Here is a 24,111-nt window from a genome sequence, read left to right as displayed (position 1 = left end):
ATCTTCTATATGAAAGGGGTTCATATGACTTGAAGTTCAATGACCCAATATAATATATGCTGAATCATATGAGTTTGTACCTGAAAGCGATTTTTATAACAGTTCAGAAAAGATTATATAAATTATCATAATGAATAACTTGAAGATGATGCTTTCAGGGGGAGAAATATGATCATAAGCGTGGCTGTACTCTTTTTCCCTTATCATGGTTTTTATCCCATTGGGTTTTTCCTTGAAAGGTTTTTAATGAGACAACAAAAGAACACGCAAAAGATAAACATCTTGAGAGGAATATTATGATTCCAATGGTGAAAGACTATCAACTTCAAAGTCTCTGACATACACTAATGAGACCATGAGAAATGAAGATAATAATCAAGATGAGTCATTTAAGAGACCAACAGCCTACAGAAGAATGGTGATGTACGGTGATATATATGTTCTATACATTTGTTCAAGTGAAGATTTGGCGAACTATTTACCAAGACGTTTTCAACCACTACTTCAAGAAGTTACTTCAAGAAGTTACTTCATCATATTGGATTGCGACATTTCGAAGATTTCAAGTGATGTACTCAAGAGGGGGAGTAAAAGCGCGCTGCACTCTTTTTCCCTTAACCATGGTTTTTCCCACTGGGTTTTCCTGGTAAGGTTTTTAACGAGGCAGCATCTCACATGCACATTTGGAAGTACATTTTTATAATGGTCATCCAAGGGGGAGTGTTATAAATATTATATATTGTATGGATGTCCATTATCAGTCCATTAATAGATCTGGTGTATAACCTAAAACCCTAATATTGTATCACTATATATATGTTATATCCTATAGGATAGATAATAATACAAGAGAACAATTCCCTAAAACCCTCTTATTATAACAGAAATGATAATATTTTCAATAGTTTTATAACATCGTAAATATTAGCTAGAAGTCTAAAATCAATAGCCAATAGCCAGTATGCAATATGTTCATTTACAAATTTTTCTCGAAACAATTTTTTTTTATAACTCTGAGAAAAGGATTCTATTAACCAGAAGTCTAGTGTATGATGCTTGCGTCATCAGCCGCATCTGGGCTTACGTGGATATGGTTAGGACAAAAGTAAAACTAACCAATCAGATGTCATCCCATAGGACACAGCTGTCTCATTTGGGTCCACTTCTCTAACAAAAAACTTGTTCAATTATTCACACTCAATACAAATGACACGAATAAACAATTCCATAATTATTTTAAATATTTTAAAACGGAACTTTTGTGTTCATACTAATTAGCATATTTTCTTGGAAAGGCTGGGGGACCATTTCTCATAATTATATGAAAATATGCACTCAAATATTCGGATTCAATCCGTATAAATACATTTTCTGAAAACAAATCCAATTTGAATTCATTATTAGCAATTTTTATTTTAAATGAATAAATAATTAAGTCTTTTCATTAAAAAGTCTAATTAGACAGATATGATACATTTAATATATTTAGGAGAAGATTTAGACTACGTGTACAAACGACCAAAATTTTAAGTAAAAATATTAGTATTTCTTCCAGTTTCTTCTGTTCATAAAACATGCTTGAGTTCGATTTCTATGACGTTATACATTTGTTAGTTTCTCTCCATAAAATTCTAAAAATTAAAAAATCTATATTTTATTTAGTTAAAGAAATCAATCCTAACTGATTTTATTTAATTTTTTTTGACTACTTTCACATTAATTTTAGATTTTCTTTTCGGTTTACTTTACAGAAAATAATATTCTGTATTTTTATTTAAATTTAGTCTCATTATTTTAATACAAACAAGTACTACACGACAAAAATCTACACACCATAAATTGCCATCGCAACCTGCTCTACGAAAATTTCAATCTTTGGCTCAGTTCCTTTTTTTTTTTTCTCTTTGCTCCTCACCCAAAAAAAAAAAACAATCTTTCTCCTTTGTTTTTCTTACTTATCGATCAAGATTTTCCTATTCACATAAGATTTTAAAGTATCACTCAAAGAAACAATGATAAGCAAGGATCCAAGATCGAGCTTACCACCCGGGTTTCGATTTCATCCAACAGATGAAGAACTCATTCTCCATTACCTAAGGAAGAAAGTCTCCTCTTCCCCGGTTCCACTTTCGATCATCGCCGATGTCGATATTTACAAATCCGATCCATGGGATTTACCAGGTAATTAATTTAACCAATAAACTCTTTCTTTTGTCTACGCATATTTCATTTTTTATTTTGTATTAGTGTTATAAGTTGTAACATGTTGTTTTTGGTTTGTATCAGCTAAGGCTCCGTTTGGAGAGAAAGAGTGGTATTTTTTCAGTCCGAGGGATAGGAAATATCCTAATGGAGCAAGACCAAACAGAGCAGCTGCGTCTGGCTATTGGAAAGCAACCGGAACGGATAAACTAATCGCGGTATCAAATGGTCAAGGGTTTCATGAAAACATTGGTATAAAAAAAGCTCTTGTGTTTTATAGAGGGAAGCCTCCAAAAGGTGTTAAAACCAACTGGATCATGCATGAGTATCGTCTTGCCGAATCTTTATTCCCCAAAAGAATCAACTCTTCTAGCAGCCAAGTCAATAATTTCGGAGATAGGAGTTTAAAATCTAAAGAATATTCCATGAGGGTAAGTTTTTGCTAAAGTTTTGTTTATTCTTTTGGTATCGCCAACTATTTTAACCGGAAGGCATAATCCGGTTCTTATAGGACCGGAATATATTAATAAACCATTGTTTTGTCTCTTTGTTGTTTCAATTTGATTGTTTTATTATATTGACTCTAATGAATTCTATATTTCCTTGTTTCCTACAGCTGGATGATTGGGTTCTATGCCGGATATACAAGAAATCACACGCTTCAGTGTCATCATCTGATGTTGCTTCAGTCACAAGCAATCAAGAACAAGAGGAAATTGACAACGAACCATTATTCGTAGACCGCGGAACTTTTTTGCAAAACGAACAACAACAACCCCTTAAACGTCAGAAGTCTTCTTTCTCTAACTTACTAGACGCTACAGATTTTACGTTCCTCACAAATTTTCTAAACGAAACCCCTGAAAGTCGTACCGAATCGGACTTTTCTTTCATGGTCAGTAATTTTTCTAATCCTGACATCTACGGAAACCATTACTTGGATCAAAAGTTACCACAGCTGAGCTCTCCTACCTCAGAGACGAGCGGGATCGGAAACAAAAGAGAGAGACTGGATTTTGCGGAAGAAACGATGAACACTTCTAAGAAGATGATGAACTACTATAGTTACAATAATAGTATAGATCAATTGGATCATAGTATGATTCAACAGTCTAGTTTCCTGAATCAGGAACTCTTGATGAGTTCTCACAGTCATTATCAAGGCCGCTAGAGAGGGTTCTAATTTGAAAACGTAATGACGAATTAGGAACCGTTCGATATATAAACATGATTGAAAAAAAAAAAATCGTAGGAGTCTATATGTTTAGAAATTTACCAAACTATTGTGGGGGAAAAAAGGAAGTTGATGTTGAATTGTTTGATCATATTATCAAATACAACCTTGTATCAAAAAGTACTGAATTAGTTTGTTATTTTTTTGCATTTCGGTTCTTATCGAACTATTTTATTGGCTTTCCAGAAATTTCCGAGATTATTGATTCTAACATATATGGACACGCATGTTGAGTATGAACAGAGCTAATATCTTTTTTTTTTTTTTTTTAATGTTGTTGTACATTTTTGAGAAATATTGAATGAAAGAATCTGCAAAATCGTTTTCACAAGTCGTTTTAAATAGCTCGTGCTCGTCCTCGTCCCCGTTGATTAATACTGATATCACAACCTTCATAGAAATATAATATAATAAAAGATTAGTGTATGTAACTTTTCTGGACGGTTTATGATTGCGGTATCGTAAATCCACGTGGAGACTATAATTCCATTTGTTCTCTCTTTCGTATATCCCTTGAAAGATCATCATCATCGTAAACTTGCACACAACTAATTGGTGAATCATCGTTTTTTGCTTTTTGTCGTAATTAGTGAATCATCGTTTACATTCGGCTTTTCAAAATCTGCATCATCGTGGTAAATTCACAAGTGTAAATAAATAAAGAAGCATAAACGGCCCATTTATTAGCATCAAAGGCGTATATGTGGAGTATTTTTCTTGGCACTATGCTAACAATCGAACGGCGTTGTGGTTGAAGCGGTGTTATAACATTGAGGTTACAACAAGTCCGCTATATATCGTTTTATCACCTTTTTTTTTTTGGTTACTTAATTAGAAGCAAATGTTTTATTAAAAAAGTTTAAATAATTGCTGCACTTGATGTAAATACGTTTTTTATTTTTTGCAAATCAATTTAATTATATGTTACTCAAAAAAAAAAAAACTACCCCAGAAGTAGGTAGAACATGTGAAGGGATTTCTTGGTAAAAATGACTGCCAAAGCTTGTTAGTGAAGCTAGAGTTTGTGTTTCTTTTCTTTCCTGCATTATTGCGGGATCATTTAGACACGTATTAGAAGAATTCTACGGTAGAATATATAGCAGCCCCAAAATACATCTACATCATAGTAACAGCTAAGCACATTCATTTTTTCTGAAGAGAATCTTAGGGGTTACTTTCACAACACAACGTTTCTTTTATCCTCATACGATTCACAAATTTGGTTGAAATTCTATGCCAGCAGTTTTCTTAATGATAATGGTTTGAAACATTCAAGAATTGTATTATGCCAATACTAAAACTTTCTTTTATCGTAAGTCTTAATTTATCAATTATTAAAGATTATGTCCCACTCCCATTTAAACCTGGATCCAGCAAAAGTTCTGCTAATACATACAAAGGGAACGGTCAAGAAACAACGTATACCAACATTGGAATTATCGTAAATATGATTTGTCATATGACTCATATTGGATAATTTAACTACGTGGGGTAAGACTTATTAAATATCAAGGGTTTAATGCAATTTCTCCCAACCTTGAGGACTTGGATTTATTACTCATATATTGTTTTAACTTTTAACTTTTAAGGATTCGTTAACATCCTTAATAAAACGAAAAGACTGACTTAATTTGAATCTTTTATGGTGCTAAAAAAATCAAGAATGAGACGCAAATCACGTGATGACGTGAATACTGGCTCTATTACTGCCATCATCAGCTAATTCTTTGTTTTGTGTTTTCTTTTTCACCTTCTTTTTTTCATGTTAGGAAATCATATATACAGACAAAAGAAAACGAGACTATGCTTACGCGGACACCATAGTCCATACCACATGTTGGTTGAAAAAATAGCATATGTGATTGTGAAGTTCACACTGATTAAGAAACCATAAGATATGTAATATAGAAATCACACATAAATTATTTGGTGGGTGTGGGTGCCGCTGCATACGGTAATATATGATTAATTAGATGCGTTTATATATACTATAATATACTAAATGATTAGTTTATAAGGTATATTCTGGATAGTGTGTCGACAACACAAAATTTTGAGGGCAGTCCATGGCTCGATTCTTCTATGTTAAGCAAATTCGCTTTCTAATTTGTAGAAAACGACTTAAGAGACAAAAGAAAATCAAATAAGTCATTATATCTAGGCTGATTAAAAATATTATCTTGAATATCGAGGTGACGCGAGCCGGCCATACAATCGTTATTATTTTCTAAACTTTAAATGACATTATAATATACACCAGTGGGTATACAAGTGTCCAAAACTAGAGATTTGATTGATTTATTTTCCCTTTATTTTATTAGCTATATTGAGAAGTCCATCTGATTAAACTATACGACCCCTCAAGCCAAAAATATAATATTTACATGACCAAAATTATTATTATAAATAAGAAACAATATAAGCGACATGTAAACTTCCAATGAATTAACAGTTTAACAAAACAAAAACAAAAACAAAAACAAAAACTTCCAATGAATTTTGCTGTCTTCTTTTTCTTAACACCTAGGACCTAGCTAGTCTCTATCGACTATTTTTGTATAATGATACTGTTAATAACTTGATAATTGTTTGGATACCAAAATCGCTCCAGTTTGAATCTAAATCCAAATAGCATGTTCGTAAGCAATTTGAAAGAAAGAAAGAAAAAATCCAATAGTTATGCTTAGGTTAGGGAAATAATTTAGAATCTTGCCTAATAGTAATATGACCATCCTAAACTGTTTGCTGCTGCAACTGAAATAATCTGTCTTAGATATTTACAAGACAAATAATTGAAGTCTATATTTTATTTAGCTATATTGTATATTGTATATAGTTATTATTGTAAGTCGACGACCCACTTGACTCCGAAGCGAGTATTTAATTTAAACATTTTTTTTTTTGGAAAGACTATTTAAATTAATTATTTAAATCCATAAACTTCTGTGTATATATTACTCACGGCATGACTGAGGACTAGTGGTGGTAGCCATGACATTTGAGAATGGTTGAATGACATCATGATCATAATTATTATCATGATCAAGTTTTTATATCTGATCATAATAATACGATAGTTTTTGACGAGAAGAAATTAAATAGTGAAATCGTCTTTAAAAAAAAAGAAAAAATTCTCGTGTAAGTTTTTGATATCTATTTTCATGAAATAATAATTACAACACAAAAGAAAATAATTACAACACAAAAGATGATGGAAGAGGACTCGTCGAGGATAGACAGTGAGTGTTATTGACAGTTAAAAGGCCTGGGCTGGGGCCACATGTGACCCAATAAGGGAGTAGATGATGTCATAGTCTACGTCAGATGGCGTCACCAAATTGATGCGGCTCCTTTGCTTTGAAGTCTTTTGCCTTTGGAAGCAAAAAGTCAACCTTCTTAAGTTTTCATTTTTCAATTATTTTTATTTTTTAACAGCAGCGTAAATTTTGTTATATTTTTCTCTTATGTATTCTTCTTCTACTATATAATGGGACCACGCGCCAAAACATTTAAAATACGGAAATTTATACAAATTAATACAATAGTATATGAGAAATTTCAAGGATACATAATTTTAATGTAAGAACAGCTCTTTGCTAGATTTATAATTTAATTAAGCCCCTAATCTTATTCCATAACTTGCGGTCCACATTATATTATTGTATTGTCAATTTTGTTATCTGATAAGTTATTCTTATCCAGTTTCCGTTATATATTATTCATGCGATATAATACAATAATACCATAGGTTGATGCTAGAATTTGTTTTGGAAGTCGATCGGTAAAGGAGAAAAAAGAAGATGAAAGAGTCAGTCAATAATAATACGAACAGTCAAAGTCGAGGTTGCATTTAACTAGTAATTAAAATCAAGGAGTTTATTAGTTGTTTGAAAATTTAATTAAGTCGGTGAGTTGTTGCGAGTACTATTGACTTAAACGACTTTTAATAATTTCATATCGGGAATACAATTATATTTGTTATTATTCAATAGTTTTGTTAATCTTCTCGCAGTATGAAAAGCATATACTATGTGAATTTATGTGCAACTTAGAAAATGATTTAACTAAGTATACTCCGTGTTTGAATATGTAATAATCCTGATAATGCCATGTAATGGGGAGAATAAAGACAATTAGACAGTTAAGTTAGTTGGAGATTAGATGTCATATGGAGTAGTTGAAACTTTTCAAAGATATACACTCAGGATATTTTTTTCCTCAATAGTATTAAAATCCAACTAGCTTTATTGGCACAAAAATTAATTAGTATTTTCGTCTCTCTTTCTTTTTCCATTTTAATTGTTGCTAAATTACTAATATACGAAAAATCATTTGAAAAAACATCTAATCAAAGTACAAAGTACAAACACATAATGTTATACATTAAGTTGATTGAGTCGACGATAGGACATCAAATCCATAATCTAATTTGAAAAATCAGAAAATTCAGTTTAGTTTATCTTATATACAGTTAGTTTGATGCTTAAAAGAAGACTGAACCGATTCCAAATTCATAAACTAGATCACAATACAAATTTTAGAAAGTAAATTGTAAAATCGAGATCACTTATTTTGTATTTTCTTTTCAATTGAAAAAACCATGCTCAAATAAATAATCCGAAAGGAGCACTCAGTCATATCCATATACTGCAATCCTCAATGCAATCCTCAAATTATGTGATTGATGTATTCGTTTTACTCTCGTATACAAATCTTCATAGAAACTTGAAATCTTCATATAATAATACGAACATTAGTACATTACACCATACAATAATATGTTTTGAGATTGTTCTTAGGGATTACTTTTAGTTTAGCAGGACAACAGATAAAAAAAAAAAAAAAGGAACATCTTTTGTCAATAATATGGGTCCACACATATAATACGAAGAGAAGCCAAACCTTTTAACACTTTTTTGAGTGGTATATTTTCTTTCAAAGGTTTTTTCTGCCACACGACTCTTTATTTTCTTTCCAAAAGAGGTTATTTTCAAAAGGTAGATGCATGTCATGTGGCTATCGAAGGTTCGAAGCCATTTTTTTTTGGTGTGTGGCTAAGGAAGCCATAAGATGACTTTTACTGACATAGTCCTATGAGATGTTGTAAAAATACAATTTTAACCATAACATTATTCGACAGACGTGTGTCCATATGGATCTAAAAAAGAAATTATTTTTCTTTTATGTTTAATAATTGAAAATAGGATTGCAAAAATAAATAAAATTCAATAACATGTATGTAAAACTGTATTTAGACCTACAACCAATATTAAAAATGCTAATTGCTCTAAATTTCATACAAATATTACTTAAGATATTTTTAAGTGTTTTCTAAATTGTGCGGGCTTTTTCAACAAGTAAGGAAATTGCTTAGAGCATACGTGTCTCTGCTACATCACCAAAAAAAATACAGAGAGAGAGAACAAAAAAAAAATGAATACTAGAAGAAAAAGAAACAATTATTGATTTCTTTCTTAATTCTTATCTTCCTTCTATATAAAGACATTTTTTTTCTACCTTCACATACTTTTATTTTCATTTCCTTTAACTGCATAGTTCCTCCTCAAATTTCTCAAACCTTTGCTTCTGTTTCTTTCTTTCTTCAACCTCTTTGTTTCTTCTTCAGCGCCTACGTGCATCTGCTATAAACACATACCCCTCGATCGATAAACCTTAAATAAATTTCCTCAAAAGGAAATTCTTGTTTTCTTGAAATCCATCAAGGGTTTTTTTCTTGTTCTTGATTAAAACATACATAAAGATAAGATGGTGGAAGAAGGCAGTGTAGTTGTGAATCAAGGAGGAGATCAGGAGGTGGTGGATTTGCCTCCAGGGTTTCGGTTTCACCCAACTGATGAAGAGATTATAACTCACTACCTTAAAGAGAAGGTCTTCAACATCCGATTCACAGCTGCGGCGATCGGTCAAGCCGACCTCAACAAGAACGAGCCATGGGATCTACCAAGTAAGTCAAATCAAGATTTTCTTATTATTTTGACCGTTTCAAACATGATCATCCATCAAGATTCTGATTATTGATTTTGAGTGCAGAGATTGCAAAGATGGGGGAGAAGGAGTTTTACTTTTTCTGCCAGAGGGATCGGAAGTATCCAACCGGGATGAGGACGAACCGTGCTACTGTGTCCGGTTATTGGAAGGCGACCGGGAAGGACAAGGAGATCTTTAGAGGCAAAGGGTGTCTTGTTGGGATGAAGAAAACACTTGTGTTTTATAAAGGAAGAGCTCCTAAAGGTGAAAAGACCAATTGGGTTATGCATGAGTATCGTCTTGATGGCAAATATTCGTACAATAACCTCCCCAAAACTGCAAGGGTATGTCAAAACATTGGTTCGGTCGGTTCAATAAAACAGATCCGAGTTTGATGCATAGAAGTTTTTGTTTGGTGTGGGAATGTTTATCTTGTAGTTATTCTTTTTTATACGTCTTAGTTCAAGATTTAATTCAAAATATAAAATTCAAAATNTAAAAAAAAAAAAAAAGGAACATCTTTTGTCAATAATATGGGTCCACACATATAATACGAAGAGAAGCCAAACCTTTTAACACTTTTTTGAGTGGTATATTTTCTTTCAAAGGTTTTTTCTGCCACACGACTCTTTATTTTCTTTCCAAAAGAGGTTATTTTCAAAAGGTAGATGCATGTCATGTGGCTATCGAAGGTTCGAAGCCATTTTTTTTTGGTGTGTGGCTAAGGAAGCCATAAGATGACTTTTACTGACATAGTCCTATGAGATGTTGTAAAAATACAATTTTAACCATAACATTATTCGACAGACGTGTGTCCATATGGATCTAAAAAAGAAATTATTTTTCTTTTATGTTTAATAATTGAAAATAGGATTGCAAAAATAAATAAAATTCAATAACATGTATGTAAAACTGTATTTAGACCTACAACCAATATTAAAAATGCTAATTGCTCTAAATTTCATACAAATATTACTTAAGATATTTTTAAGTGTTTTCTAAATTGTGCGGGCTTTTTCAACAAGTAAGGAAATTGCTTAGAGCATACGTGTCTCTGCTACATCACCAAAAAAAATACAGAGAGAGAGAACAAAAAAAAAATGAATACTAGAAGAAAAAGAAACAATTATTGATTTCTTTCTTAATTCTTATCTTCCTTCTATATAAAGACATTTTTTTTCTACCTTCACATACTTTTATTTTCATTTCCTTTAACTGCATAGTTCCTCCTCAAATTTCTCAAACCTTTGCTTCTGTTTCTTTCTTTCTTCAACCTCTTTGTTTCTTCTTCAGCGCCTACGTGCATCTGCTATAAACACATACCCCTCGATCGATAAACCTTAAATAAATTTCCTCAAAAGGAAATTCTTGTTTTCTTGAAATCCATCAAGGGTTTTTTTCTTGTTCTTGATTAAAACATACATAAAGATAAGATGGTGGAAGAAGGCAGTGTAGTTGTGAATCAAGGAGGAGATCAGGAGGTGGTGGATTTGCCTCCAGGGTTTCGGTTTCACCCAACTGATGAAGAGATTATAACTCACTACCTTAAAGAGAAGGTCTTCAACATCCGATTCACAGCTGCGGCGATCGGTCAAGCCGACCTCAACAAGAACGAGCCATGGGATCTACCAAGTAAGTCAAATCAAGATTTTCTTATTATTTTGACCGTTTCAAACATGATCATCCATCAAGATTCTGATTATTGATTTTGAGTGCAGAGATTGCAAAGATGGGGGAGAAGGAGTTTTACTTTTTCTGCCAGAGGGATCGGAAGTATCCTACCGGGATGAGGACGAACCGTGCCACTGTGTCCGGTTATTGGAAGGCGACCGGGAAGGACAAGGAGATCTTTAGAGGCAAAGGGTGTCTTGTTGGGATGAAGAAAACACTTGTGTTTTATAAAGGAAGAGCTCCTAAAGGTGAAAAGACCAATTGGGTTATGCATGAGTATCGTCTTGATGGCAAATATTCGTACAATAACCTCCCCAAAACTGCAAGGGTATGTCAAAACATTGGTTCGGTCGGTTCAATAAAACAGATCCGAGTTTGATGCATAGAAGTTTTTGTTTGGTGTGGGAATGTTTATCTTGTAGTTATTCTTTTTTATACGTCTTAGTTCAAGATTTAATTCAAAATATAAAATTCAAAATATAAAATTCAATTAGGACCGTAATTAATTAGTTAGCGATCTATAATTAACTGATCTCTCTCTTTTTTTCTTTGGTTTGTTGTGGTTATAGGATGAATGGGTGGTGTGTAGGGTTTTTCACAAGAACGCTCCTACTACTACTATTAACACCCCAAACCAACTCTCAAGGATTGATTCTCTTGACAACATTGATCATCTCTTAGACTTCTCATCTCTCCCTCCTCTCATAGATCCAGGTTTCTTGAGTCAACCCGGCCCAAGCTTCTCTGGTGCCAGCCATGAACTCAAACCCGTCCTCCACCATCCTTCAACCGCACTAGTCAACAACACTTACCTCCCTACCCAAACCCTCAATTTCCCTTACCACTCTGTCCAAAATTTCAGATCTGATTCGGGGTACGGGGCAGGTTCGGACACTAATAACAAGGGTATGATCAAGTTGGAGCATTCTCTTGTGAGTGCGTCTCAAGAAACCGGTTTAAGTTCCGATGTGAACACAACTGCGACGCCGGAGATATCTTCTTATCCTCTGATGATGAATCCGGCAACCGATGGGGCAATGATGGATGGTAGCAAGTCAGCGTGTGATGATCTTGATGACTTGATCTTTTGGGAAGACTTATATACTAAATAATATTGGGAGAAGGTTATTTATTAATTATGATTGAAGAGTGTCATTGATTACTTGTGTAGGGTTTTAAATCGTGTAATTAGTTCGTATATATATACATAAGAAGATTATTAGGTTTCTTAGGCATTGGACTTCAGTTAGATCATTGGTTACTTAGATTTTAGTTTGGGGAAAGGGATGTCATTGGTGTTATGCTTCTTTGTGATTAACTTGTACATATATAAATATTTAGATTATGCAAATTATGTTTACAACCTTAATGTTTCAATGCCTACTTTTACATAATTTTCGTAGTGATGCTGATACATATATATGTACATGACTACAAAGCATATCAGGCTATCAGCACTCATATACATGGACACAATCTTAATGTTTCAATCGTTGAGCCGTCAAGTATAACCACACCGGATATATAGTTCTCATTTAAGCTTCATTATATAGTTCTCAACATTTAAGCTTCATTAGTTAGATAATAAATTAGATGACATGAATAATATGTAGATACTTTAATGGTCACCGATTCTTGGTCAAGATCAACTATTAGTGAATCTGTTGTCATTTATGTATCAAACTTTTTTTTTAATGCCGGTCTTTTCCGGTTATCAACTCATATGCATACTACTAGTCCACAAGCTTATAATATGGACAATCTCAAGCAACCAGACATTTTTCATTTTACTAAACCACCGTTACTTTTAGATTATGCAAATTATGTTTACAATCTTAATGCAAATTACTTCTCGAACAACAACTATATAGGTAATAATATGAGAAATTCCCATCTAGGCCGGTTATGTTGTTATTTGGGTGAAGGAGAATGGGACGAAATAAGATCTCATTTTCAGAACATACAATGTATAGGGGGAAAATATCAAATATGGACCTATATAATCTGGATAAACTGAGAGGAAAACACAGCTCATGAAGCATGTGAATTGTTCCTTGAATCTGGGCATCATATAAGCCTTTTCATATGGCTAATAATTTAGTTTATTTAGAAAGATGCTAAGTAAGGACAGTGATTAATGATGGGTTTCTTGTAAAAACAAACTCCAGATCCCTAAGTCTTCTGTCTTAAGGAACTTAGTTATTACACTCCAGATCCTTTACGTTTTCTTACTTAAAAATATACTAGTATATATCAACTTAATAATTCACAAAAAAAAATCTTGAAATTTGGTTTGTATATACTTATATTTTAGGAGTTAAACATTAAAATTTTTTTTTTCTGGGTTAAAAAACCTTTATACTTACTTTAATTTGGACCCGAAGCAGCAGCTGCAAACTTATTCGTAGGTTTATATTGTTGGACACTTGTACTACATATGTTCATTCAAACTGGTTTTTTTACGTTTACAACGACAACTATAAATATTCTTTACAGAACTGCACCTTTGCCAAAACACTTACCAGTTGCTAGTGCCTGTGTAGCTAGTTCCCTTGTTCCCTTGTTCCCTGTAGCTAGTCCCCTGTTGTTAGAAAATTGAGCGAGCACAATCATTACGATTCAATAAAATAGTACAGTAACATTTTACGGCGGACAAGTAGTAATTAATATTACCAAATTTCCCCTCTCCCATAATAATGAGTGATGAATTGACGAGTCTTTTATTTGTATTTTTGTATCGGTGTATAAATTTCATTATCATCTTTTCATCGGCCACTATACGCACTTTGCATGTAAAAAAAGACACGATTGTCTACAACTATGAAGTTATCAATATGTGTTGTCCACAGATTTGACATGTTACACGAAGAATATGAAGAAAAACAACGAAAAGATAACTCCAAAATTAAAAGATAGAAAAATGCACGAACCTCTTCATGAATAAACTAATGCGCATTATTATCGGAAACTTTCCTTTTAAAGCAAAGCTTTACGATGAATACTTGCAGCAAAGCTAACCGCTTCGTTCCCTTTTTCGGTTTCTAGATGATTGCTATGTTTTGCTATCTTTCTCTCTAATCCTTTTTTTCTTTTTTCTTTTTTACCATTAAAGTTTTGAAGACCCAAAACAAAACATTTAAAATCTCTAAAATGGACGGTCACGCTCATAAACTTTCTTCATCGGTTACAAAAAAATAACGTTAACCGGATCCAACAACTTCGATCCGGTGATAAACCTTAATTTGTGTCAATTGGTTTTCCAATTTTTCGAATCTGCCGACAATAGAAGATAAGCCTTTGGGGCTTTACGTATGAGCCCAATATGATCAAGCCCACAAATTTTTTTCTTTTTAAACATCATTGATTCGCATCTCTCGTCTCGAATATAAAATATCCATAAATGTCAAAAACTTTAATAATAATAACCAAAAGGTCCAAAACAATGTCTAAATCGAAAACAAACCACCAAAATTAGAAATCTGACAAAAATTAAATTTTCTCAAGACTCTAAATTCGACCCCACAAAAAAATAAAACTTCAATTGACCCCGTGTCAAAAAAAAAAAACCTTGTGTTCTACTCCACATACAAAATCTTGACAACAGAGGAACCATCGATCTTGTGCAACGCCACAATTGAATCTCCCGTCTTGCATATCCCCTTCTTCTTCGAGAATTCAATGGCGGACCTAATCGTCTCCTCCGTCGAGTCCTTGTTAGAAGACCTAGCTGAAGCTCCCGTAGCCATAACCGGAACAATTCCACGGTAAATCAAACCACGTCTAGCCACATGTGCTGCAGATTCAGAACACGACCACTCGAAATCATCGGTACGAGTAATCTCCGGCACAACAACAGATAGAATCGGAACGCTTGGCCTGTATTTCGCCACAAGCTCCACAGTGTAGCCTCCCTTGGTGAGAACCACAATCGCAGCCGCACATAGACTCCTTGCAGTCGAAACAGCTGACGCAGCTAGGCTCTCAATAGGAGATAACGGCAAAGAAACGATTTCTTGAATCTTCTTGTGCATTGAGTCGTAGTCAAGGAAGGCCTCTGCTTCCTTACAGATCCTTGACATTGTAAGCACGGCGGTTTCAGGGTGAGCTCCGGCGGCGGTTTCTCCACTTAGCATGACACAGTCTGTGCCGTCAATAACAGCGTTAGCTACATCGGTGGCTTCGGCTCTAGTGGGACGTGGAGATTTGGTCATTGACTCAAGCATCTGTGTAGCTGTGACAACTGGTTTGCCAAGAGCATTAGCCTTCTGAATCATCATCTTCTGAGCAAGAAACATCTTCTCGATCGGAATCTCCATTCCCAAATCACCTCTAGCCACCATGAATGCATCAGAGTTCTCCAGAATCTTGTCAAAGTTCATCACTCCTTCTTGATTCTCCACCTGTAATAATAAACATCACAATATTAGTATACTAAGAAATCAAACTTAACTTGAAGATAAAAAAAGAAGTGTTCTGTTTTTTTCTCAGTCCTTACCTTTGACATTAGCATGATGCTCTTGGCGTGCTCTCCAAGCAATTTCCTGACCTCGATAAGATCAGATCCTTTACGAACAAAGGAAAGAGCGATGATATCAATCTTATTGGGAACTCCCCATTGTAAAATATCCTCTTGATCCTTCTCCGTGAGTGTTGGGAGATCAACTACGATACCAGGGAGGTTAGCGTTCTTTCTTTCTCCAAGAACAGCAGAGTTCTCACAGCGGCAACGAACGAGACCGAGACTCTTGTCACAGGACAAGACGGTAAGAGAGATTGTGCCGTCGGAACAGAGAATCACGTCGCCAGACTTGAGATCTTCTGCAAGTTTCTTGTAGCTCATGGAGATTGTGGTTGAATCTCCTTGCATGGTGTAATCTGTAGAGATTGTGATCTCTTGACCTTGAATTAACTCAACCGGTTTGCCTTCTTTGAGAAATCCGGTTCGGATCTCAGGACCCTAAAAAAAGAGTAAATAGAGTTAAATTTAAATCCCTAATCAAATCTTAAACAGCATAAGAAGGAGTTGAAAAGACAATTAGGGTTACCTTTGTGTCAAGCATGACGGCACAGGGAATACAAGTATTCTCCATGGCGGTTCTGAGATTATCGAGGGTTTCCTGATGATACGAGTGAGAACCATGTGAGAAATTGAACCTGGCTACGTTCATGCCGGCTCTGAGAAGCTTCTCAACCATCTCAACAGATCTCGAAGCAGGTCCGAGAGTACAGACGATCTTCGTCTTTGACTTAAGGGATCCATTGTTAGTTTGTCCTCCAAGTAACTTCTCCATTGTGAAAGAAAAACCCTAAAAACGCAGAGAAAAGTATAAGAGTATTTGAGAATAGAAGATCGAAAGCTCGTGAAGGTTTGTGATTATGATGATTAGGGTCGCGTCTCTAGGTATATATAAGAGAATTAATGTCCTTTTTTACATTATAAGAAAAGGAAAAGGAAACAACTTACTTTTGTGTATTGTCTTAATTATTGTTTGGTCTTGTGTATCAAGTAAATAATTTCCAATAGCGTTTTGGAAATACTGCTTTTTTGGAAACAAGGACAATTTTCTTCTTGGCATTTAATGATGTTCTTGTATCTCAAGAATAAAAAATAAACCGTCCTAAAGAGATTATGAATCAATCAATATATTTTAGTAATTATTAGCTTATTTGAATACTTAACAAATCGAAGCCAATTGTGGACCTTGAAGAATAAAAATATAAGTTTCCCACTAATTTTAATGAGCTTAGGCTCAGGCATTAGACCACCTCTTAAACGAAAATATTACACATATATAGTAACTTCAATGCAGGACCAAAAAACACAAAAAAACTAGCAAGCAGACAGGTTCTTCTTCTCATTCCCACTATAATACATTACCCTTTAATGAGTGAATTCCACACAACTTAGAAGCAGAGCCCATGCGGTTTCCAAAACTAACAATAGAAGACAATTGCATCATTGATTAATGATTACAAACTAGAATAAGAATCAGAAATTGCAAACAGCTTAAGATGTTCTAGCATTGCCAGCGAAAAATAGTTCTAGTGCCTCAGGCAAGGTACCATTTGTTGGATAAGCTTCAATAGCTTGTAGCGCAAGACATCCTTAACAAGTTGGTTAGACCATCTTTATAGGGAGAACATCAAGAGTGTTGTAAACCTAAAAAAATTAGAAAAATAATGAATAGTGGGCTTAGAACTATTTTTTTTATCTTGAATGAGAACTGATTTAAGCCCAGTTCTAATTTGTCGTGGCTTCACATGATTGGCCGAATATATGGAATAAATTTGGACCTTAAACTATGTATTAATTAAATATAATGTTTGTGTGTTTTAATTAATTAAGTAATATGTTTGTTTGGTTTTTTTTTTTAAGTTTTATTTACAATGTTTTGTTGTTTCATAAAAATTTGGTATTGTATTTTGAATTTTAGTAAAAGTTTTATAAGTTTGCAATTTAAATGTTATTTTATAAGTTTTTATAATTGTAATATGTTTAAGAATATTATATTATTAAATCTTATGATCTTAAACATGTTCTCCCAATAACTAACTTCTTAATAAAAGATCTTAACTAATGATCTTACATTATTTTCATAATATTTTTACTCTAAGAACACCCAAAATAGTTTCCCCTATAAAGATGCCCTTAATGGGTATGTTTTCCATTATTAATAAGAATATAAACTACGATTTAACCTATGGTAAACCATGACATAAATTTTCTTTCATTTATATATATTTTAGTGTATTGTTAATAAAAGTTATGTTATTGAATTGTGATTTTGTATAGATATTTTCATTAAAAATTTGTAATTAAGGAAGGTAAGATATTGTGGTTAACATTTTTGATTATATTTTATTACAAATATTACATCCAAATTATAATATTTATTCAAATAGCAAAGAATTAATCATGTCAATCTTACAAATATAAAATTAGAACACAAAATATACTTAAAAAATGTTAATATCGAGAGGAATAACAAAGTTGTGCTATTGAATAACATATGAATTTAATGTATTTCAAAATACATCAAACAAATACTTAATTCGATAACAGTGTATTATAGTGTACTTTTATCAAATACACAATTAAATAACGCTGAATTTTAAAATATATTAAAATATAATATTCAATACCCAACATAAGTTAAAGTATACCAGGATTTGGCGTCTTTCAATCTCATGGAATTAATATAATTAGTCACATAGTCTACATGAATAATAACAATTAGTCACATAGATTTGAAAACTTCACTGGTGTAGTAACAACCGATGAAAGCACAGAGGAATATAAGAGCCACATAAGGTCAGCCAACCTAATCCTACTCAAGATATTTGTTTCTCTTGTATATCTTTCCCGGTGAAGACTAAATTTGGTAAAAATAAATGTATTATAGGTCGATCGAGCAGAGTCAGATACAAGTCATCCAGAAGGAAGTAGCAGAGAAAACCAAAGAGGAGTAAATTACATTGATTTTTTCCTCATATAAATGTAATCCTTGATATTCTATACCACTTCTATTCTATTTAAAAATTTTAAATTTCAAAAAATAATATTTTCAAAAATAAGAGACCCAAAATTAGAACCTACCAATAAAAGAGAAAATTTTATCTAAGAGATCATGGGTTCTTATATTCCAAACAGTACGCAATTAATTCATAAAAAAATTAAGAACTCCTCTTCTAACAACCCACCAATAAATATGCCCTGAAGAGCTAATCTCCTAGCTATGAGTATTTATTTTTAATTAACAGCTGCTACAGAATTTCATAAATATAAGATAGAAATATCAGTTAGCTAAATGAGTGTGAAACTTATTACTTAGTTACTTCTAAATTTGAGAGAGATGTCCAGTTTTGAATATTGATACAAAACCAAAAGGCAATTTTTAGTTTTAGCGTTAGACGTGTTTTGAATAGCTTTTTATACAAAATTGTTCATGGTCTCGTGGCTAAACCATAGTTTTGATTTTGGCTAATCGGAAAATATTGCACAATCATTGCTCTTCTGTTACTTTTTAAATCAGATATTTTTACGGAATTAAAGTATACTCTTTCTGTTTTTCATTAATACATTTTCTAGAAAATATTTTTGTTTCACAAAGATCCTCTTTTTAAAAAAATTTATGCAATATTAATTAGTTATAATTATTGATAAATTGCAAATGTTGGAAAAAAACCATTGAATATTAGTATTATTTTGAGTTATAGCAAATTGTAAATTACAAAAAACAAGACATATATAGTTAAGTTTCAAATAATTTTCTTAATATGTGTGAAAAAACTAAAAATTGAATCAATTAGAAACAGACGGAGTATAGAAATTACCACAAGTAATTTCAGTAATAAAGGTTTTATACAATGATTAAAATTATATATTCCTTCTGTAACAGAAGGTTTTATACGCAATTAATGTATTTACAGGCGAGGGATCATCTGTGGCTTGTGGCTGAGTCTACTTTAATTTTAGTAGCCAGTAATAGTCAGTCAATTAATTACTGCCACCTGTTCAATATTGATCGTTGATGAGGCCGAACCAGTCAGGTTCGTTTTTCAATTTACTGATTCAAAGTCTTCAGTTTAACTAAATCTGTTTAGGTGAAAATTGATGCAATAACACATTTTTTATTCTGTAAAAAGTCCAAAATTAGGTTGATTTGTGACGTTGATAATATACATAACATAAGTAACGAAAACAAATATCAATAATCTTCTTCTATACATTGAATGTTAACAAAATATGAAGCAAGCCTAGCTATAAGTGGAAAGAAAACGAACCTCATATAAGGCTTCTTTTTTTTGGTTAACAAATTTTATTTTCGGGTTAAGATGAATAACAAAGATTCTTGACTTAAGAATGCGACTCACCTTTTTTTTTTTCATTTTAATTTCTTCTTGAGTTTTTGATTCTCATTCTACAGAATCACCCACTTTCTGCGTTCCTTTTGTTTTAAATATGTTACATATTTTATTTTACGAGCAAAAAAAAAAAAAGAATACAATTCCGTGAGTATTTTTTCCGGCGAATGTAGCCCACGTGTTGAAGTATGCTCCCTACGCGAGAGCTTCGAAGCATCATTAGTAAAGTTAGTCGTAAACACGAACAAGAATCTGTTAAAATGAACGTACAAGGAAGAACATTTAGTCTCTATCACACCACTCCCTCTTCTTTTCACTTATAACAGTGACCTTTCAAATGGGTAAAAGGTAAACAAACTATAACAGAGCTAGAGAGTGTGCAACTATTATAAAAAAATCAGAACTATTTAACTAAAAGTCTCAGTAATCGTTACAAAAGTGCATAAAAGTGGAACAATATCAAGAATTGTCTCGAAATCTTGATTGGTTTATAAACTAATTCACTCGATGACCTTTACAAAAGCGCTGTAATTAAACAGAGACTTTGGGGGTAAGAAAGAAAGAATCTTCATGAGAAAGAGTGAGTTTTGATGAGAGATTCATTCAAGTAGACTTTAAGAGACTCTTGCAACACACAACATGGAAAGCATATTCTCACCCACATGGAGATGAAACTATTTTGGTAATATGCTCTAATACTTTTAACTCAAGATTATGATAGGTTCTTTCTTCCCGAAACCGAATAAAGTGTATTGAGAAATCACAACCATGAGATATCGCCTATAAAGTTTGGTTCGGTATCAAATAAATGCAAAGATATCATTCAAGGAACATAATATTTGTTTTGTTAAATATATACCTTATGAACAATAGACCATATCAAAGCACTCACTAACCTAATGTGGGACTACAAAAAAAAATATGGATATATTCTCAGTTGCACATACAGTAGTAATATCCTACGCAACTCCAACATTTGGCAATGACCTTATTCTGTTGGCCATGACGGTAATATGGATGCATGCAGAAACTCTTTCAAAACCGTAGCTAGGCATCTCCTAAATATTTGCAGGAAAGTATAGAGTGAGAAAGTAGCCAAGCAATAGATGAAGTGATGCTTCACTTCTTTATATGTAATGAACATATAGACACACACAACACACATGGACCGGAGAGATAATTGTTAGTAGATCAGACAAGAAAGGCTACAAACATAATAAAACAGAGGAAATGGAGGGGCCAAATGTTTTTTGTGCTAATCAAAGAATGATAAGAAATGGGACCCTCCAGTAAATTTATAGAGAGAAGAATAGGTACTAAACTTGTTGAAGGAGACAGATTCTTTATCATCTTTTAAAGCAAAGCAATGTTTCCAACTTTCATATGTTTGCTTAATCTCAAACTAAATGGCTTCTTGGTTGGACTGAGAGTCAAAAGTGTTTATATCATACTACACATTCTTCAAACATGGCAAGATGAACAACCCCTTTATAATATCATCAGTAACAGCTGACGACTAAAAGTCTTGATATATAAAAATCATTAGACACATAATGCACCTAGAGACCGAAAATGACTCCATGAATAAGGAACAAATACAATTCAGACAAATGAAAAGCATTGAGAATATTCCAAGAGAAGAGTTAGAGAGCTGTGACTATGAAAAATATCAAAGAATAAGAAAAGAGTGGATTCCCCCAGCCCAAGTTATAAAAAAAGAAGAAGGTAGGAAAAAAAATCAGGGAATAAGATACTTCTCTGCCAGAATGGCGAAAGAATGCGCATATGATGCATTAATTGTGGATCAATTCTGGTATCTAACTTGGGGTTGAAAAGTTGTAGTCCATAGGAATCATCAATACACATGAAATTATAAAATATAATCATCCACAAAAACAAAAACATTAACAGTTCAAACGATAAGGACACAACTAACAAAAGCATCGATTGGACCAGTTATTCATATTCCATACCTTAATCATCCTTCTCTAATTTCTCCATTCAACTTCCTATATAAAGCAAAGTTGCATCAAACCAACCTGAGAAAAAAATATAAAGAACAAGTAAGCAAAAGCAGCTAAAAGAAACATCTTCCTTAGTTCGTGGAGTTTTTACACTCTTGGGAACTTCTAAGAGAAGCAGTTTGAATACAAGAACTAAGATCACGTCAGGTAAAAAGAAAAAATCATTATTTTAAAGCAGTTTCCAGCAGTTGGGGGACTAAACTTACATTTGCCTTTTTGTGAACAGACTTTATGTATTACCAAAACCAGCACCAAGGAAAGAACATCCTCTCTTCTTCAAGAATGCATATAACCACTGAAAGGAATCCATTCCTCAGAGGGAACAGTCCAGGAGAATCTGGACTCATCCTTTCGACGGATGCAAAGCCACGCCTAAAATGGACTCCTGATCTTCATGAGAGATTCATAGAAGCAGTCAATCAACTCGGTGGAGCAGATAGTGAGTTATATCATTAGTAATAGAATTAATCTATTTTTGACCAGCAGGCTTTTTTAGATACAATAATAATATTGTCTGTTCTCTGTTGCAGAAGCTACTCCTAAGACAATCATGAAAGTCATGGGTATTCCAGGCCTTACCTTATACCATCTCAAAAGTCATCTTCAGGTAAAAAAATATGCTTTTCTAGCTAATAATATTCACAAAAAGTTATTATTAACTTCATGAAACTGGTAACCAGAAATACAGGCTGAGCAAGAATCTCAACGGACAAGCTAATAGTGGCTTGAACAAGATAGGTAAAGTCTATTTCCATTAACAAGATTCACAGGTTCATGAACTTACAAACTTTACAAAGATCTAAACCTAGCATGTACTTGTATAGGTATGATGACCATGATGGAAGAAAAGACTCCTGATGTAGATGAAATTCAGAGTGAGAATCTAAGCATTGGACCACAGCCGAACATGTAAGAATATGACTATTATTTGTCTATATATATCATTCTAACGTATTAGCTTATCACAAAATTATCTAATCTACTTGCACACAGGAACTCGCCAATAAGTGAAGCACTGCAAATGCAAATAGAGGTCCAAAGAAGGCTTCATGAGCAACTTGAGGTATCATATCCATACAACGCTGTTCTGCACTCTTACTAAAAACGTTAAAGATTCTTACAAGTCATCAAACACTTATAGTATATCTAGAAAGAGAAAAAAGCATTCAGTTTACATGTTCGTATTTAAAACTGAGCCAGGTACAGCGACATTTGCAGCTCAGGATAGAGGCTCAAGGGAAGTACCTGCAATCGGTGTTGGAGAAAGCACAAGAGACTCTTGGAAGACAGAACCTGGGTGCAGCTGGAATCGAAGCTGCAAAAGTACAACTCTCGGAATTAGTATCTAAAGTATCAGCAGAGTATCCAAACTCAAGTTTCCTAGAACCAAAAGAACTCCAAAACCTTTGCCCGCAACAGATTCAAACAACCACCTATCCACCTGATTGCTCTCTTGAAAGTTGTCTGACCTCAAGCGAGGGAACGCAGAAAACGCTAGAGAACAACAGAATAGGACTAAGAACATATCTAGGTGATTCCACATCCGAGCAGAAAGAGAATATGGAAGAAGAACCATTGTTCCAACGAATGGAGCTCACATGGACAGAAGGTCTAAGAGGGAATAATAATCCATACCTTTCAACAATGGTTAGTGAAACAGAACAAAGAATCCCATATTCAGAGAGAAGTCCAGGTAGATTATCAATAGGAGTAGGATTGCAGGGACACAAAGGTCATCATCATCAGCAAGGCAACAATGAGTATACAGAAGAAAGATTCAAAGACAAAAGTGAGGATCATAAGTTTGAAACACGAAACCACCGTAAAGGCACGGACTCAGCAACAGAGCTAGACCTCAACACACATGTTGAAAGCTATAGTACAACAACGCGTACAAAACAGTTCGACTTGAATGGTTTCAGCTGGAACTGAGAAACCCTATTAGGGAACTCCTCAATACAAAGATAACGTTTTGAATCAAGATTCTTGATTGAGGATAATGTACCAAAAACTATTCATTGTTTATTTTTACCTCATATATACAATACAGAGAAGTACGTACCTCTAACTTCATAGACACTCAAGTATTACGAATTTACCCGAAGATACACCGTCGCACCGGCGAAT

General features: G+C 33.4%; 4 protein-coding genes across 6 annotated transcripts; 3 read left to right on the top strand and 1 right to left on the bottom strand.

The window, feature by feature from the left end:
* On the top strand, positions 1,886–3,617 carry LOC104744512 (NAC transcription factor 25). The gene is made up of 3 exons (XM_010465579.1): positions 1,886–2,181; positions 2,287–2,633; positions 2,819–3,617. The coding sequence occupies exons 1-3, from the start codon at positions 2,013–2,015 to the stop codon at positions 3,371–3,373; spliced, it is 1,071 nt and encodes a 356-aa protein (XP_010463881.1). The 5' UTR covers positions 1,886–2,012; the 3' UTR covers positions 3,374–3,617.
* LOC104744511 (NAC domain-containing protein 92-like) lies at positions 8,981–12,478 on the top strand. 2 transcript variants are annotated; one of them, XM_010465578.2, is made up of 3 exons: positions 8,981–9,401; positions 9,488–9,768; positions 11,665–12,478. In XM_010465578.2, exons 1-3 carry the CDS (start codon positions 9,203–9,205, stop codon positions 12,205–12,207), a joined length of 1,023 nt encoding a protein of 340 aa, XP_010463880.1. In that variant the 5' UTR covers positions 8,981–9,202; the 3' UTR covers positions 12,208–12,478. The 2 variants fall into 2 exon arrangements, with proteins under 2 accessions (XP_010463880.1, XP_010463878.1); XM_010465576.2 differs by lacking the exons at positions 8,981–9,401; positions 9,488–9,768 and adding exons at positions 10,636–11,056; positions 11,143–11,423.
* Positions 14,567–16,386, bottom strand: LOC104744510 (probable pyruvate kinase, cytosolic isozyme). Its single transcript, XM_010465575.2, has 3 exons — positions 16,141–16,386; positions 15,591–16,052; positions 14,567–15,495 (listed from the first exon to the last, which is right to left on the bottom strand). Exons 1-3 carry the CDS (start codon positions 16,384–16,386, stop codon positions 14,671–14,673), a joined length of 1,533 nt encoding a protein of 510 aa, XP_010463877.1. The 3' UTR covers positions 14,567–14,670.
* LOC104744509 (myb-related protein 2-like) lies at positions 21,994–24,063 on the top strand. 2 transcript variants are annotated; one of them, XM_010465574.2, is made up of 7 exons: positions 21,994–22,131; positions 22,211–22,423; positions 22,515–22,591; positions 22,665–22,722; positions 22,809–22,893; positions 22,978–23,047; positions 23,203–23,916. In XM_010465574.2, exons 2-7 carry the CDS (start codon positions 22,216–22,218, stop codon positions 23,914–23,916), a joined length of 1,212 nt encoding a protein of 403 aa, XP_010463876.1. In that variant the 5' UTR covers positions 21,994–22,131; positions 22,211–22,215. The 2 variants fall into 2 exon arrangements, with proteins under 2 accessions (XP_010463876.1, XP_010463875.1); XM_010465573.1 differs by having other exon boundaries at positions 21,995–22,131; positions 23,185–24,063.

Source organism: Camelina sativa, chromosome 15, assembly GCF_000633955.1.
Source record: "Camelina sativa cultivar DH55 chromosome 15, Cs, whole genome shotgun sequence".
Lineage (NCBI taxonomy): Eukaryota > Viridiplantae > Streptophyta > Magnoliopsida > Brassicales > Brassicaceae > Camelina > Camelina sativa.
Note: the sequence above shows the minus strand (reverse complement) of the source record. Positions and strands in the feature narration are given on the sequence as shown.

Coding starts and splice junctions, on each gene's coding strand:
- LOC104744512 (XM_010465579.1), top strand. CDS start 2,013: ATGATAAGCAAGGATCCAAGATCGAGCTTACCACCCGGGTTTCGATTT. Junction 2,182..2,286: donor CGATCCATGGGATTTACCAG/GTAATTAATTTA, acceptor GGTTTGTATCAG/CTAAGGCTCCGTTTGGAGAG. Junction 2,634..2,818: donor CTAAAGAATATTCCATGAGG/GTAAGTTTTTGC, acceptor TGTTTCCTACAG/CTGGATGATTGGGTTCTATG.
- LOC104744511 (XM_010465578.2), top strand. CDS start 9,203: ATGGTGGAAGAAGGCAGTGTAGTTGTGAATCAAGGAGGAGATCAGGAG. Junction 9,402..9,487: donor CGAGCCATGGGATCTACCAA/GTAAGTCAAATC, acceptor TTTTGAGTGCAG/AGATTGCAAAGATGGGGGAG. Junction 9,769..11,664: donor ACCTCCCCAAAACTGCAAGG/GTATGTCAAAAC, acceptor TTGTGGTTATAG/GATGAATGGGTGGTGTGTAG.
- LOC104744510 (XM_010465575.2), bottom strand. CDS start 16,386: ATGGAGAAGTTACTTGGAGGACAAACTAACAATGGATCCCTTAAGTCA. Junction 16,053..16,140: donor CCGTCATGCTTGACACAAAG/GTAACCCTAATT, acceptor CTCTTTTTTTAG/GGTCCTGAGATCCGAACCGG. Junction 15,496..15,590: donor GCATCATGCTAATGTCAAAG/GTAAGGACTGAG, acceptor TTATTATTACAG/GTGGAGAATCAAGAAGGAGT.
- LOC104744509 (XM_010465573.1), top strand. CDS start 22,216: ATGTATTACCAAAACCAGCACCAAGGAAAGAACATCCTCTCTTCTTCA. Junction 22,723..22,808: donor TAGTGGCTTGAACAAGATAG/GTAAAGTCTATT, acceptor GTACTTGTATAG/GTATGATGACCATGATGGAA. Junction 23,048..23,184: donor GGCTTCATGAGCAACTTGAG/GTATCATATCCA, acceptor AAACTGAGCCAG/GTACAGCGACATTTGCAGCT.